General features: G+C 32.8%; 1 protein-coding gene across 2 annotated transcripts in view; it reads right to left on the bottom strand.

The window, feature by feature from the left end:
• The window catches only part of fus (epithelial splicing regulatory protein fusilli), a 58,708-nt gene extending 45,068 nt beyond the window's left edge, over nucleotides 1-13,640 (bottom strand). The window contains exon 1 of one of the 2 annotated variants that reach the window (XM_076412936.1): nucleotides 13,014-13,640. In XM_076412936.1, coding sequence (XP_076269051.1) covers nucleotides 13,014-13,163 — 150 coding nt within the window. In that variant the 5' untranslated portion in view covers nucleotides 13,164-13,640. The remainder of the gene's footprint in view (nucleotides 1-13,013) is intronic. The other variant, XM_076412935.1, reaches the window with a different exon arrangement.
• Nucleotides 13,641-16,863: the final 3,223 nt, after the last annotated feature.

Consider the following 16,863-nt stretch of genomic DNA (forward strand, 5'->3'; position numbering starts at 1 on the left):
AGGTAACTAAAATTTACTAAAACTCACTATATAATTTAACTATATTTTAGAAATAACTTCTGAAACTAGCAGAATTTATAGGAAATTAAATGCTTTGTATGGTGACAACATTGTTTTCATGTAATATCTGTTATTTTAGAAGATTTAGATGTGTTGTGTCTTTGATAACTCTCATAAAAAGGAGTTATTTTTACTTTTTTCATCATAATATTGTGAAAATATAATTTCTTCAGCTTTTTAGATATTTTCGAATTTATTTCTATATGGAAATATTTAAAATTCGATGCTAAATGAGGTGGTGAAGTCAGCATTTATGTCAGATTGAACGCTTAATAAACTGGCATAGTAATTTTTTTGAAATTTCGAGTTATTTAGAAAATATTGACGTTATAAATATACCATCAGTGCTTTACAGCATCCTATTATATATCTTTTTCTTTATAAAGGTGGATTAACCTAAGATTATCTGAAAATATTTTTAGTCTTTATACAAAACTATATTCTTAATGATGTAGTGATAGAATTATTGAATAATTTGCAGAATTTTAGATGTTATGAATATAATTAAACTCTTATTCAAAACTATAGGTTAAATTGTCACTAATATCTGAAAAACAATTTCAATAATTACAGGATTACAATGTTGGACTTGAACAATATTGACATGGTGTGATCTCTCTTATTATCTCTCTATATCTCAATATTTTTTTTAAAGAAAATGTTTCGGTTTCTATTCACAAAAAATGGTGATTCTCGGTCATTTAATAAACTCTTTCTTCTATCTTTGGTTTAAGCTAAAATACTCTGTTAAACATATCAGGATATATTTAAAATTGGACGTTGAAAGAGGTGGTAATATAGTGTCGAAATGTCAACTTCATTTTTAGACACTTTTATTGAAGTTATCTACTTTGTACACTTTTTCCTAATTTAATCTAAATCAACAGAGATTGCAGTCACAAAAGATACGTCATTTTAGTAAAATTTAATGCTTAATGAGCTGGCACAGCATTTTTTAGTTACTATTTTCAAGTTTTTTCCCTATAAGGTTAAATTGAACAAAGTTATACTGACGAAAAAGACAATATTTATGTTAATTAAATGCTTAGCACGTTCGCTGCCAATAACGCGCTAGCCCGTAATGTGAAGCCAAGTCCTCTGTATTAGACGCCAAGTACTCTTCAGCGTGTTATTTGTGCAGTAGTCTTTCTAGGCCCTGTATTTAGTTCAGCATTGTCAGTGTGACCGTACAGTTTGATTCATATGTAACGGGTCAATTGAAAAGTCCCCGGCCTACCATAGTAAAACACATTTTTTTGGCAAAATTTGGTTTTCTTTATTCAACATAATTCTCTTCAAGGGTGATACACTGATTACACCGACCCTCCAGCTTTTCAATACCATTTTTGTAGTACGATTTGTCCTTTGCTTCAAAATAGGCCTCATTTGCGGTGATCACCTCTTCACTCGACGAAAATGTTTTCCCAGCGAGCATTCTTTTGAGATCTGAGAACAGGAAATAGTCGCAGGGGGCCAGATCTGGAGAATACGGTGGATGAGGAAGCAATTCGAAGCCCAATTCATGGAGTTCTTACACGGTGCATTGTCTTGAATAAACAGCACTTTATTTTTCTTAAAATGCGGCCGTTTTTCGCCGACTTCGTCCCTAAAACCGCTCAATAACGCTATGTAATAGTCGCCGTTCCTTTTTCAAGGTAGTCAATGAAAATTATTCCATGCGCATCCCAAAATACAGACGCCATAACTTTGCCAGCCGACTGTTGCGATTTCCCACGTTTTGGAGCGGGTTCATCGTGTGCAGTCCACTCTGATGACTGTTTCATCCGTTGTCACATATCAACGCAAAACGCGGGTTTATTACACTTGATCATTTTCAAACACTGCTCCGAATCATCAACAACCGTCGTTGTTTTTGGTCAAAAGTGAGCTCGCGCGGCACCCGCTTTGCATAGAGCTTTCTCATACCCAAATATTCGTGAATGATATTATGTACACGTTCAGTTGATATCTTTAGAATGTAGTTATTCAAAAACATTTTGTGGATTATTTTAAATGTTTTCTTTTGGGCGTCCACTGCGTTCACCGTCTTCGGTACTCATTTCACCACGCCTACTTAGCATACCAATCCTTGATGGTTGATTTTCCTGGGGTAGTGTCCGGAAACTTGGCATCAAACCAAGTGTTCGCTTCAACAGTATTTTTTCTATACTTATAATATTATTTACTAATATTTTATCAACACGCGAAATTCCTTTTGTTCATTTTTTCACAACAACAAAAGTTGCTTCACTCAAATTGCTATAATTCACAAACTAATGATCCGACGGCTGTCAAATTTATACACACATCTTTCGAGAGTTAGGGCTAACTAAAAACATATGCACTTAATTCTAATAGCGCCACCTGTGCGTCCGGCCGGGAACTTCTCAATTGACCTGTTATTACAGAATTGCATATGGCGGTAAAAATATCGATATATCAGGGCCCTCTCGTCCAAAAGTAGAAAAATAGATATAAAACGTGCCCTAACTTTACAAGAAATATTCAGACAATTGTATTCCAATTTACGACTTTCGTTAGTCCGTCATAAAAAGGTTACTAAAACCTCTATCCAAACCTACTTCCAGAGCGGTTATCAGCGAACATGTTTTGAAAATACGAGAGGAGAAGAAAGCAGGAAAGATAATAAGAAAGCAATGTAAAAATTGTTATTTACAAAAAAAAGAAAAGGCACTATTTATGTATGCAGTGCATGTCCTGGATATCCTGGCTAGTGTTTAGACTGCGCAAAAATTAGTCATGAGTGACCTCTTATGATTTATCTGAATATGGTTTTTATTTATTTTGTGAGTTTTAATGAAAATTTTTATTATCTTATGACCGTTCATTTATTTCTATTGACTTCTCAGTTTACTTGTGTAGATATTTTGTTTGTTCGTAGTGACATTTACTTAGTTTTTTTTTCTCATTGTTCTGCTGAATATGTTTTTATCTTATTTTAGTAGTTGATTCATTCCCATTATATATATAAAACTAGCGACCCGCCCCGGCTTCGCACGGGTGCAATGCTGATACTAAATTAAATACACTACAGAAAAAATATGAACGTTGTATATAAAAACATAGCGGCCCGCTCCGACTTTGCACGGGCATAAAATATATATGCCTATGTCACTCAATGAAAACATGATTAAAATCGATCCAGTATTTTTGGTTCATTCATTACTGCCCTTGGCCTGCACGCATTAAATTTGGAGTAAAACAATTCCTCTTCCCCTATACTTACTATGAAGATTTCCTGCTATCTTTGGAATATCTAAATTCATACAATTTTTATTACATTACACATGTTTAAACGCAAATTTTAAATTTGTAATATATCCGAAAATATTTGTTTTAATTTACATGCTGTAAGGAACCATGTTGATCTATATTAATTGCACACTGTATTTAAGGTACTTAATTCGATAAGGATTAATGCCGTATTGCTTAAAATAGCTTCGCAAATAAGCCATTTTCTCACGTAAAAAGTAAACAATAAAAATGGTTAATGTGGGTTATCCCTAAAAGATAAACATATACCATCGCGGACTTTTTTGTAGACCTTTTTATGGTGTACAATACTGTAGTACATTAATTTGATCTAACTCGTAGGGTTAGGCAGCGTTTTTGCTAATTGCTAAATAAGCCTAAAAAAATAGGTTAATTTACGACATCACGTTAGAAACCTCTAAAATTAGCAATGTTGCCTTAGTATATTATGCGTGTATTATACATATAAACCTTCCTCTTGAATCACTCTATCTATTGAAAAAAACCGCATCAAAATCCGTTGCGTAGTTTTAAAGATTTAAGCGCACATAGGGATATAGGGGCAGAAAAGGCGACTTTGTTTTATACTATGTAGTGATTTTGTTATGGTATATTAAATTATATCTTCTAATCAACAACGTATTTTCCTATTCTGTACATTTTCAACTGCCACGCGCTGGCGCGTTCTGCGCACATCGGCAATAAAATTTAAATAAACAAATAAATACAACAACAACAACAAAAATACACAATAAATAAACAGGAATATTTTATTGTTGTAATCAGAAAAAACGTAGTCGGGTAAGTATTTGAGCTTTATATATATTTTGGTATGTATTTTGAGTATTTGTACTTGATCCCAGATCGGTAGTGAACGTGTTAATAAAGTGATATAGTACAATGACTGGTATATCCCCTATAAGTTGGTTTTGAATTCACAATGACGCATTATATTTATTTATATCACTAAAACTGATATATTCCGTACTTCTAAAGATTTGAAACTGCATTTTAAATGCTTATCAATAACCTGTACAATAACCGCAGACTATGTACGTTATACGCCGTACCAAGAAACATCAGGACGCCTCTGAGTTACCCATTAGTGAGTCGATTCGAATTAAACGCCACCGCAGGAAATATCGTCCCGGAAGATCCGAACCTTAACCGGAAATACACAAGACACAAGAGAGAAACCGCGACAGTATTTATTAATTTATATACGATCATTAAAACAGCAAGGATGTTGTGGTTTAATCTGACTCATCTAGCCGCTATATATCACTCTTTGGTCTATTAATAGTCGCTCATTGTTGGATAGTTGCAAATTCTTACGGTAATGTTGGTTTTAGGTGATCGTAAGTTGTTGGATGTTTAAAACCAAGTTGTTTACTCGCTTTTTTTCCTTTGTCTGTTCTGCCCCATGGAAATCTCTCTCAATCTTCTAAAATGTTTGTTCATTTTATTTTTTTAATGAGATAGTTTCGATCTGTGGGTGGAGATCCCATCCTTCTACAGGAAGCTGATGCTGGGACTGGGAATATCGCACCTTTTGAGCCTGACGTGCTATTGTCCTCTTATTATTGTGGCGACCGCCACGACCCTTTAGGCCACCACCAATTCACCATCAACAACTACAAAGGTTGGCAACGCCGGTGGATTGGTACCATGCAGTTCCAGGGTATAAAAGACCATCAGGACGACGTCTCGCTCTCTTTGTCTTATCACCGTCCCCCTGTAACAGTACCACTTCCACAGCGCTACCGTACTTCCTCGACTTAACCTAATATCCCGTCAATTCTTCCATCGACCACATGTATCAATCGTAAGTTAAAATAAACAACTTTGATTCAATCAGTGTTTTTAGTTCCCGTGCAAATTCCTTCCAAAAATAGTAGTGAGTGTTATGACAAATAATCGCAGCGGCAGCCACACATTTCGACCGACTGACCGACCCGACGAACCTTCCTACATTATATACTCTTCAGAGAGATCCTGTTGCTGATACTTTGAAGAGTGTTGAGACCATATGCCTTTAGATCTTTTTTCAATATTTCTATATTGCTGTTGCTTGCTGTATCTCATTTTTTAATGACGTATGTTCATATTGGCTTTGTAAGAGCAGCAAGAGAGCAGCACTATAGGTCTCATTACTTACACTGAGATCTTCTAAGACTAAGATAGGGCCAATAGGTCCTCCTAGATATATACCTCGGTTAAGTTTTAAATCTTATTAAATTAATTCAAGAACTTTGAACATTTGAAAAGAATTTAAATCAGCAACGACTAGTAACAATGTAATAAATACATTAAAAATACAGTTTAAATATGTTTACGTAACGTCCCAAATTTGGTATTTGGAGATAATTTAATTCAAAGTCTTCACCACTGAACAACAACTAAAAATCAGTATGGCGATATTTCCAATGATGCTGAGGTTTCCTCTGATATTTACCACTGAAAGACGGTTCAAACAACATACAACAACACCAGTAACATACCATGATACCCTGCAACAATTGTACATTTTTTTATTGAAGTAAATTGTTCCACACTGTCGAACGAACCACCTTAAAAGCTTAATTAACAATACGGTCAAGCTTCGAGGGCTTTTCTGTGTTACGCCACAGGTGGACAACTGGTGGGGAACAAAAAAACACTTCCGGCAACCAGTCAGAGTCCGGAAAAGTCATTTTGCAGCCAGCTCGATGGATTAATTCCTATGATCGCTCTGTTTTACTGGGCCAAAATCACAGTGCAAGACTCCCACGAGGTCTAACATTCATAATTTGTTAAAAAACACACAAAAAACCGTAGAGACCAGGCCGTAAAATTAATGATCTCGAATGGCCAATGAACAAGTAGGCGTTGCGAGCTGATAACACGCCCTCTAGTCACGAGATGCTCAATTACGAACCATTGACATTGAGGAATATAGCGAGCCGAACTTTTCACGGAGTTCTGAATGGATGACGTGGGTTTAAAATCAGAACTGCTAGTTGATTTTTCGAAATTCCAAAGAAATGAAAATATACGAGTTTCGTTTGTTTTAATCAACGTCGGCGAATTAAGTTACTTTATATCAAAATATCGGTAAAACGAGAAGTAAGCCTGGATATAATTAAGAAGAAGAAATTGCAAATAACATCAAAAAGTTAGAAAATATAGGGTAATCTATTTATTTCGAATGCAACCGATCGGAAATATTGTTAGTGCTTACAAAAACTGCCAATAGACATATTATGTCTATTGTCCATCTCCTGCCAATAGACATGCTATTGACAGGAGATCTCTAAGTGATTTTTATAGTTGATCTGTAGAAAAAAACAATGTTTACATATTTTATTATTTACGCCACTTAATATAATATTTCCAGTAAATTCGAATTCGAATTAGTGCGAATATTCCTCTAGAAGTACAAAAAGAAGCATACTCAGATAACATAACCTATTTATTTCGAATTCAACAATATAGTAGTTAGTACAGTGGTAAAAATTCATCGAGTTTGGACATAATAGTATTAATTATACGTTAAATTGATTAAAATATACATAAACTTCATTATTTTTTACGGAAAAATGGTTCTTATTAACCTTCATACATTGCAGTGTACTTTGTCGAGTTTATATGACAAGAATCAATATTCAACACGAGATTGTCGATTTTTCTGGTATAGTTTTTATGCAAATTGATATTTTAAGTAAAATCACTGACGAAATTGGATTGGTCAAGCGAAAATTCGTTGCTATAGCAGGATATAATGACCTCAAGTAACATAACTCATTCAATCTCGAATTCGACAGGTCAAAAATAATGTTCACCGCTAGTATAATCGCGAAAATTGATCAAATATGTTAATTATGTGTTAAATTAATTAAAATATACATAGAGTTCATTATTTTTTACGGAAAAAATGGTTCTAATGAACCTTTATAAATTGGAGTGTACTTTGACGAGTTTATATGACGAAAAAACATATTTAACGCGATATTATCCAATTTACTAGTACATTTTTCATGTAAAGTGACATTTTAATTAAAATCACTGAGAAAATTTTATTGGTCAAGGGAAAATTCGTTGCTACAGCAAGATATAACGCCCTCAAGTGACATAACCTACTTAATCTCGAATTCAACAGCTCAAAAATAACGTTTACCGCTAGTATAATCATGAAAATTCATCAAATATGTTAATTATATGTTAAATTGATTAAATTATACATAGAGTTCATTATTTTTTACGGAAAAAATAGTTCTAATTAACCTTTATACATTGCAGTGTACTTTGTCGAGTTTATATGACGAAAAAAACGCGATATTATCCAATTTACTAGTACATTTTTCATGTAAAATTATATTTTAATTAAAATCACAAAGAAAATTTGATTGGTCAAGCGAAAATTCGTTGCTACAGCAAGATATAATGCCCTCAAGGGACATAACCTACTTAATCTCCAATTCAACAGGTGAAAAATAACGTTTACCCCTAGTATGATCGTGAAAATCCATCAAATATGTTAATTATATGTTAAATTGATTAAAATATACATAGAGTTCATTATTTTTTACTGAAAAAATGGTTCTAATGAACCTTTATACATTGGAGTGTACTTTGTCGAGTTTATATGACGAAAAAACATATTTAACGCGATATTATCCAATTTACTAGTACATTTTTCATGTAAAGTGATATTTTAATTAAAATCACAAAGAAAATTTGATTGGTCAAGCGAAAATTCGTTGCTACAGCAAGATATAACGCCCTCAAGTGACATAACCTACTTAATCTCGAATTCAACAGCTCAAAAATAACGTTTACCGCTAGTATAATCATCAAAATTCATCAAATATGTTAATTATATGTTAAGTTAATTAAAATATACATAGAGTTCATTATTTTTTACTGAAAAAAATGGTTCTAATTAACCTTTATACATTGGAGTGTACTTTGTCGAGTTTATATGATGAAAAAAACATATTTAACGCGATATTATCGAATATACTAGTACATTTTTCATGTAAAGTGACATTTTAAGTAAAATCATTGAGAAAATTTGATCGGTCAAGCGAAATTCCGTTATTACAGCAATATACAACGTCCTCAGGTAACATAACCTATTTTTGACGAATCCAACAGGTGAGAAATAATATTTACTGTAATAAAACGCATCAATAAACGTAAAATACATCCGAAATAGATTAAAATATGTTTTACGACTATTTTATTGTTGGTTTTCTGGTTATAAGAGCTAAAAACAATATTCAGAAATCATTCTACAACAAATTTCATTTTGCTAATCTTAGTTGTCATTCACAGGCGCATTTTTTTCAATTTTTTATCGTGCGGATTTTTACTAAATTCAACATTCAACCCGTAAAACTTACAGTATTAAACGCAAAACCATAGACGTTTTAGAACTGGTTATACTAGATATGAACTTGAATCTAACGGTCCCCAGCCGAAACAGAGACACAACTGTCTTAAAGTCTAAACTCGAAAATCCCAAACTTCGGCGAATACATTTTGGATGAGGTCGTTTGTATTAGGTCGTCGATCCCTCTGCTGGGGATAGTCAGAACTTTCCATAATTGTCTATTTTGTGAAAGCTGCGATTCGTTACAACAAAAAAAACAATAGAATCATGCGTATAAACATAGAAATGCCGATTTTATATCGATACGTTCATATATCAAGTTATAATGTTATCAACATTAGTTTTTTTCGTTAAATATTAGCCACTGATAGCTTTTCATTGATGAAATACTTAAATAAAATTCAATAAAAACTTATCTGTCACAGTGACACTGAGACCTGTCAATTTTTGACATTATCAATTTGTTTAAAATAAGCTATCATAGTTCTTATAACAAAATAAACACCCTTTGCATATTATTTATGATATAGAATTAATGTTAAAACAGTTATTTCAATGAAATTATTGGATAAATTTGTGTATATTTGTACAAATCGACATTATTTTAAAAATATTTGAAATTACACAAAAATTGTCAGATTTTAACCTCGGACAGACATTATGCAACTTTTATTACATGAAATTAGCAACACTGACATTCGAAATAGTTTTTCAATGACATTACTATACAAACTTGTACAAATTCTTAATAAAACTAGAACAAACCAACATTGATTAACATAACCTATTTATTTTAAACGAAATAAAAGTAAAGAAAAACTTATTTTTGTATCAAGATGACACTTCGAAATGTTATTTTATATTTAGTGTAAATTAAACGATTTTGTACTGTAAGGAAACTATCTACGTGGAACTGTATTTTTAATGGTTGGGACTGTTGTAAACGGTCCAATCTCGTGAAGTCTACTGTTAATGGTAGGTAAAATAAGACATAATATTCGTTTAATTAGATTTGCTTTTAACAAAATGTGTTATTTAGATAATCGTCCCGTTCAAATAAAAATAATGAAGAAATAACAATATTTAACTTTAATATTTGTTGGTAATATTTACATAAAAAACGTATTTTACACCAAAAAAATATAGTAAACAGCAGAATATATTTAGAAAGAAGCGTTATAACCTAATTATTTTGAATACAGCAGATGTAAGAAGTTGTTTACTGTTAGACTAGTTGTAAAAGTTGTTATGTTGATATAATTTTATGTAAAATAAAGTATTATTTCTATTTAAGGTGATTTTTAACCCATTATTTATCATCGGAATGATTTCTATTGCGTCGAAATAATGAAAAAGCGAACTTAATCGTGATAAATCGGATTTTACTAGTGAGACTTTGATCTGAATCAGTTTCCAGAGTAATATTATTAATTACTTTAGGTTTTTACAAATAGGGATGACAATCTCAGACCGCATAACCTATTTATTCTAAATACAACAGGTTAAAAAGGAATTTCATTGCTGAATATACTCAGTGTCATACAAGATAATGTTATTTACTCACAATATTCTTGGAGATTATTACTTTTGATTGAAGAAATATCCTAACTAACCTATGACAAAGAAATTATTTCGAAAGTTTTGGTTTTATTTTCGATCTATATGCGTAAATTGGAGTTTTCGGTAAAAATACTATAGACGTTTCGCTTTAAAAGCAAATTTAGGTAATAATAAATGCGAATTATTTCAGTTTAACAAGAAAAAACGTATCCTCAGGTAAGAAACCTATTTATTCTGAACTCGACAAGAGATAAATCTTGTTTACTATCGAGGTAGTCAGAAATGATCAAATTCGGACATAATAGTATGAATTTTATTGATATTTTCCTGTAAATAGATTTTTAAAAAAACATTTACTTCGTAAGGACATAAAAACTTCCCTTGATATAACCTGTTTATTATTATTTTACGAAGTTAAAAATGTGATTAACTGTTATGAAAGTACTGAAAAATCATCAAGTTTAACTACTTATACGTACATTCTGTGAAAATATCATAAGACTAAATATTTTTGTTATAAAAATCGTTCTAATGAATATTTAGCGAAGATAATGATTTTTATCGAATTTAAATTATAAAAAAATAAATATCTATATAATAAAATGTATTTTCCTATTAATACATAACGGTTAGTTGGTTTTTAAAATAAAATCCTCCAAAACATTCGATAAAAGCAAGAACCCGTTAGCAGAGCAAGAAACAACGTCCCCAGGTAACATAACCTATTTATTTTGAATTCAACAGGTGACAAATAGTGTTTACTGTTAGTATATTCGTAAAAATCATCAAACTCGGACGTAAAGATGTTAAATATATGTAAAATAGATTAAAATATATACACACATCGTTATTTTTCAAGGGAAAATTGTTTTAATTGACCTTTATACATTGGAGTGGACTTTGACGAGCTCATATGATGAAAAAACAATATTTAACATGGAATTGTTGAATTTACTAGTACCTTTTTCACGTACATTTACATTTTAAGTAATATCAATGAGAAAATTTGCTTATAAATGCGAGAATCCCTTGCTACATCAAGATACAACGTACTGAGATAACATAACCTATTTATCTCGAATTCAACAGGCGAGAAATAACGTTTACCCTTAATATAGTCGTGAAAATCATCAAATTTGGATATAATAGTATTAATTATACGTAAGACAGATTAAAATATAGATTCATTAAAATATACGTTCATTATTTTTGACAGGAAAATGTTTTTAATTAACCATTATACCTTGGAGTGTACTTTGTCGAGTTTATATGACGAAAAAGCAATATTTACCACGAAATTATTGAATTTGAAAGTGGTGTTTTCAAGTAAATTGACATTTTAAGTAAAATAAAATTAGAATTCAAAAGCGAAAATCCATCGCTGCAGTAACATATAACGTTCTCAGGTAACATAACCTATTTTTATCGAACTCAACAGGTGAGAAATAAAGTTTGCTGTTATAGAAATCGTTTATAAACGTAAACCAGATGCAAAATATATCACTATATGTTTTAAGAGTATTATTTTTGGCGAAGGACGTGTTCTAACTGGGCTTTACACTAAATTAAGAGTAAATAATCAAGTATATAATCAAAAAAACAAAGTTTTATTACATATGTAATTAGTTATAATGCCTAGAATGATATCTCCAATAAAATTGGTGCGAAAATCCACCCAAAAACCGCGATTTCCGTTATTTACAAGCGAAAAAGAAGCATCTCAGGTAACATAACCTATTTATATCGAATTCAACAGGTGAAATATAAAGTTTGCTCTTATAGAAATCGTTTATAAATGTAAAATAGAAGCAAAATATATCACTATATGTTTTAAGAGTATTATTTTTGGCGAAGGACGTGTTCTAATTGGGCTTTACACTAAATTAAGAGTAAATAATCAAGTATATAATCAAAAAAACAAAGTTTTATTACATATGTAATTAGTTATAATGCCTAGAATGATATCTCCAATACAATTGGTGCGAAAATCCACCCAAAAACCGCGATTTCCGTTATTTACAAGCGAAAAAGAAGCATCTCAGGTAATATAACCTATTTATATCGAATTCAACAGGTGAAATATAAAGTTTGCTCTTACAGAAATCGTTTATAAACGTAAAACAGATGCAATATATATCACTATATGTTTTAAGAGTATTATTTTTGGCGAAGGACATGTTCTAATTGAGCTTTACACTAAATTAAGAGTAAATAATCAGGTATATGATCAACAAAAAAAAAGTTTTAGTACATATGTAATTAGTTATAATGAATAGAATGATATCTCCAATAAAATTGGTGCGAAAATCCACCCAAAAACCGCGATTTCCGTTATTTACAAGCGAAAAAGAAGCATCTCAGGTAACATAACCTATTTATATCGAATTCAACAGGTGAAATATAAAGTTTGCTCTTATAGAAATCGTTTATAAATGTAAAATAGAAGCAAAATATATCACTATATGTTTTAAGAGTATTATTTTTGGCGAAGGACGTGTTCTAATTGGGCTTTACACTAAATTAAGAGTAAATAATCAAGTATATAATCAAAAAAAACAAAGTTTTATTACATATGTAATTAGTTATAATGCCTAGAATGATATCTCCAATACAATTGGTGCGAAAATCCACCCAAAAACCGCGATTTCCGTTATTTACAAGCGAAAAAGAAGCATCTCAGGTAACCTAACCTCCAAAACGCGAATATCTCAGGTGTGAACGCACGGCCGTACGGGGACCCGCTTACCTTATTCTGGATAACGTCCACGATCACATATATCAGCAGCACGATTTCCTGCTCGTCCGAGCCCATCATGGGGCCCTGCAGGCCCGCTGTAGTCAGGTAGAGCACGCACACGTGCTGCGGCCCCGCCATATTCAACCCTTTGATGCTCATGGGTCACCCGAACAACACACGGTTAACAACAACAACACGGAACGCCGATCTCGGTCGCGACGACGGCGACGACGACAGCAGCAACAACAACGGCGGCCATCTTGCCACGTGAGACACCACTACAACAACAACCTGTCGCTCCAGGTGAGACCCGGAGCCTCGACGGAGACGACGCCGGTCCTGGCGCTCCTGGGGGGACTCCCGGCGATCGGGGGGCACGTGGATGAAGCGGCCTTCCGCCGTCCGGTCGTTCGGGGCGGGGGGTGGTTGACACGGGGGCTGGACGGGTAGGCGCGCGTGCGGGTTGCGGGGAGGGTACAGTCCTCAGGTGTGGGGTACCGCGCAGGTAACGACGCGACTGACGTGACGACTCGACGACGACTGAAGTCGACCGGTTACCTGGTGAAGGCGACCAATGGCGGGCCGGCTGGCTGGAACGCGACCTAACTGTACCGGCTCGTACTTCTGTCGTTATATAATTAGGCAACTATGTAAAGGTAGCGGATGGTACCAGGTCGGGTTGAAAAGTGCTCAACTATACGGGGGATCGCCTTGAACCGCTTGATAAATATTGATCACCTTATCGTTCATCATATTTCTCTCACAGCAGTCTAAAAAGAATAACTTCACAATGATACGTGATATATAATATATCATTAAAACTTATTCCTCTCTTTTGCGAACTTTTTTCCACACTACCTATGAGGTAGTGTATACCCTTTAGCTTTTACGCTTAGTTCTTGTTTCCTTCGATACAGTGTTTCCTTGTAAAGTCACTTTGATATCACTTAATACCAATAACCTAATACCAACACACCAGTTTGGGTTTACTAACAAGCACTCAACAATTGACCAGGTCCCCGGAATAACAGATGTTATTGAATAAGCCTACGAAAGTAAAAAGTATGCTCAGCTATATTTTTTGATGTAGCACAAGCCTTCGATAAGGTTTGGCATGAAGGTCTTGTTCATAAACTACAGAAAATGCTACCAAAACAACACACCGAACTATTAAAGTCGTACATTACAATCAGAATGACCAACTCTATGATAAAAGAAGCTAAAGCAGGTGTACCACAAGGAAGTGTACTGTAGCAAATGCTTTATCTACTCTACACTTGTGATATACCATAAAGGGAGAATATTACGATGGCTACATTTGCTGATGATACTGCGATTATAGCTATCGGAAACAATAGTGAAGAAGCCTCACGAAAATTACAACAGGCAAGTGACAATATAAATAATTGGACACAAGCTTGAAAAATAAGAATTAATGAAAGTAAATCTGTGCATGTGCAGTTCACCTATAAACAGACCGTGCAAGCACCAATAACATTAAAAACACTATCTTTCCATACCGCAACAACTCTAAATATCTTGGAATGAATCTCGATACAAAACTTCGCTGGAAGGAACATATAAAGAAGAAAAGCAAAGAACTGGAATTGAAGTAATGGAAAATGTACTGGCTAATTGAAAGAAAATCACAATTAACAGTACATAATAAATTGCTATTACATAAGCAAATACTGAAACCTTTATGGACATACGGAGTTCAGTTATGGGGATGTTCTGCAAAGAGTAACAAAAATCAAATACACATTTTTCAGAACAAAGTCCTGAGAAGTATTGTGGGTGCACCCAAGTACTACAGGACTGACTACGTACATCGAAACCTTCAGTCGGTCAAGAAATCAAGAGAATTGCAAGGGGGCATGAGGAAAGACTCCATTCTCACACGAATATTGAAATATTACAACTGTGTCCTGTTCTGGTGATATCCAACCAGAAGAGGACACAGAGTTAAAAGAATAAAACCATCTGATCTTGTGTAGTGTTGTGTAGTGTGGTGCATATATTAAAAAATTCAGCAGTGACATGTATAAACATTATTTCACCAGAGACTGAGATGGGCCGATGGGTCCTCCTAGTTATATACCTAGATTTCAGTTATTATAAAAACAAATATATTAATTAAATAATAAAAATAACTTTATTTCTCCTTAGTTCTAATACTACATGTAATAGATCAAATAAAAAGTCCCCGGCCTGACACATAGATGATGCTGCTAGAAAAAACTATCCATATGTTTTTTAGTTAGCTCTAACCCTCAACATATGGATGTATAAATTTGACAGCTGTCGGATCATTAGTTTGTGAATTGTAGCATTTTGAGTGAAGCAACTTTTGTTATTGTGAAAAAAATGGAGAAAAAGATATTTTGCGTGTTGATAAAATATTGCTTTTTGAAGGGAAAAAATACAGCTGAAGCAAGACACTGACCCAGGAAAATCAACCATCAAGGATTTACTGAAAACTTTTGATCTTATGACAATAATTATAGATTCGTTGTTTTTTTAACTGACCAAATAAGTTCCATGAAGTTCATTCTAAGGCCTGAAATTTTGTCGCCTTTTTTCCATACATATACTCACAACAAAATTCGCATTTTTTGATTTTTGACCATTTCTAGACTTTTCCTTATAACTCTAGTTCAAGCCAAGATGGCTTAATGAAAGTGCTAGGGTATATGTAAAATTGGATGCTAAATAACGTGGTGTAATTATTATTTCGATAATGAAAGATTTTTTAAAGGTATGGACGTAATGAGAATTTGAATAAAAATTCTTTAAAATTGATTTTTAGCCATATCCTGAAAACTGTTAAGCATAGAGCAAAATTGATGATTCCTACGTTTTTTTCACCCTTTAATTAGCGACATATGATAGTTTCAGCTAATTTGGAGATCTGAAATATTTTGGCTTTTTTTCCATATATATACTCAGGAAAAATCGCGATTTTTGGCCATTTTTACACTTTTCCATATAACTCTAGTTGAAACTAAGATGGCTTGATGAAAGTGTCATGATATATGTAAAAATGTATGCTAAATAACGTGGTGTAATTATTATTTCGATAATGAAACATGTTTTAAAGATATAGACGTAATGAGAATTTGAATAAAAATTCTTTAAAATTGATTTTTAGCCATATCCTGAAAACTGTTAAGCATAGAGCAAAATTGATGATTCCTACGTTTTTTTCACCCTTTAATTAGCGACATATGATAGTTTCAGCTAATTTGGAGATCTGAAATATTTTGGCTTTTTTTCCATATATATACTCAGGAAAAATCGCGATTTTTGGCCATTTTTACACTTTTCCATATAACTCTAGTTGAAACTAAGATGGCTTGATGAAAGTGTCATGATATATGTAAAAATGGATGCTAAATAACGTGGTGTAATTATTATTTCGATAATGAAACATGTTTTAAAGATATAGACGTAATGAGAATTTGAATAAAAATTCTTTAAAATTGATTTTTAGCCATATCCTGAAAACTGTTAAGCATAGAGCAAAATTGATGATTCCTACGTTTTTTTCACCCTTTAATTAGCGACATATGATAGTTTCAGCTAATTTGGAGATCTGAAATATTTTGGCTTTTTTTCCATATATATACTCAGGAAAAATCGCGATTTTTGGCCATTTTTACACTTTTCCATATAACTCTAGTTGAAACTAAGATGGCTTGATGAAAGTGTCATGATATATGTAAAAATGTATGCTAAATAACGTGGTGTAATTATTATTTCGATAATGAAACATGTTTTAAAGATATAGACGTAATGAGAATTTGAATAAAAATTCTTTAAAATTGATTTTTAGCCATATCCTGAAAACTGTTAAGCA

Source organism: Rhynchophorus ferrugineus, unplaced genomic scaffold (assembly GCF_030347505.1).
Source record: "Rhynchophorus ferrugineus isolate W39M unplaced genomic scaffold, kcgeb_rfMv2 rfM8, whole genome shotgun sequence".
Lineage (NCBI taxonomy): Eukaryota > Metazoa > Arthropoda > Insecta > Coleoptera > Curculionidae > Rhynchophorus > Rhynchophorus ferrugineus.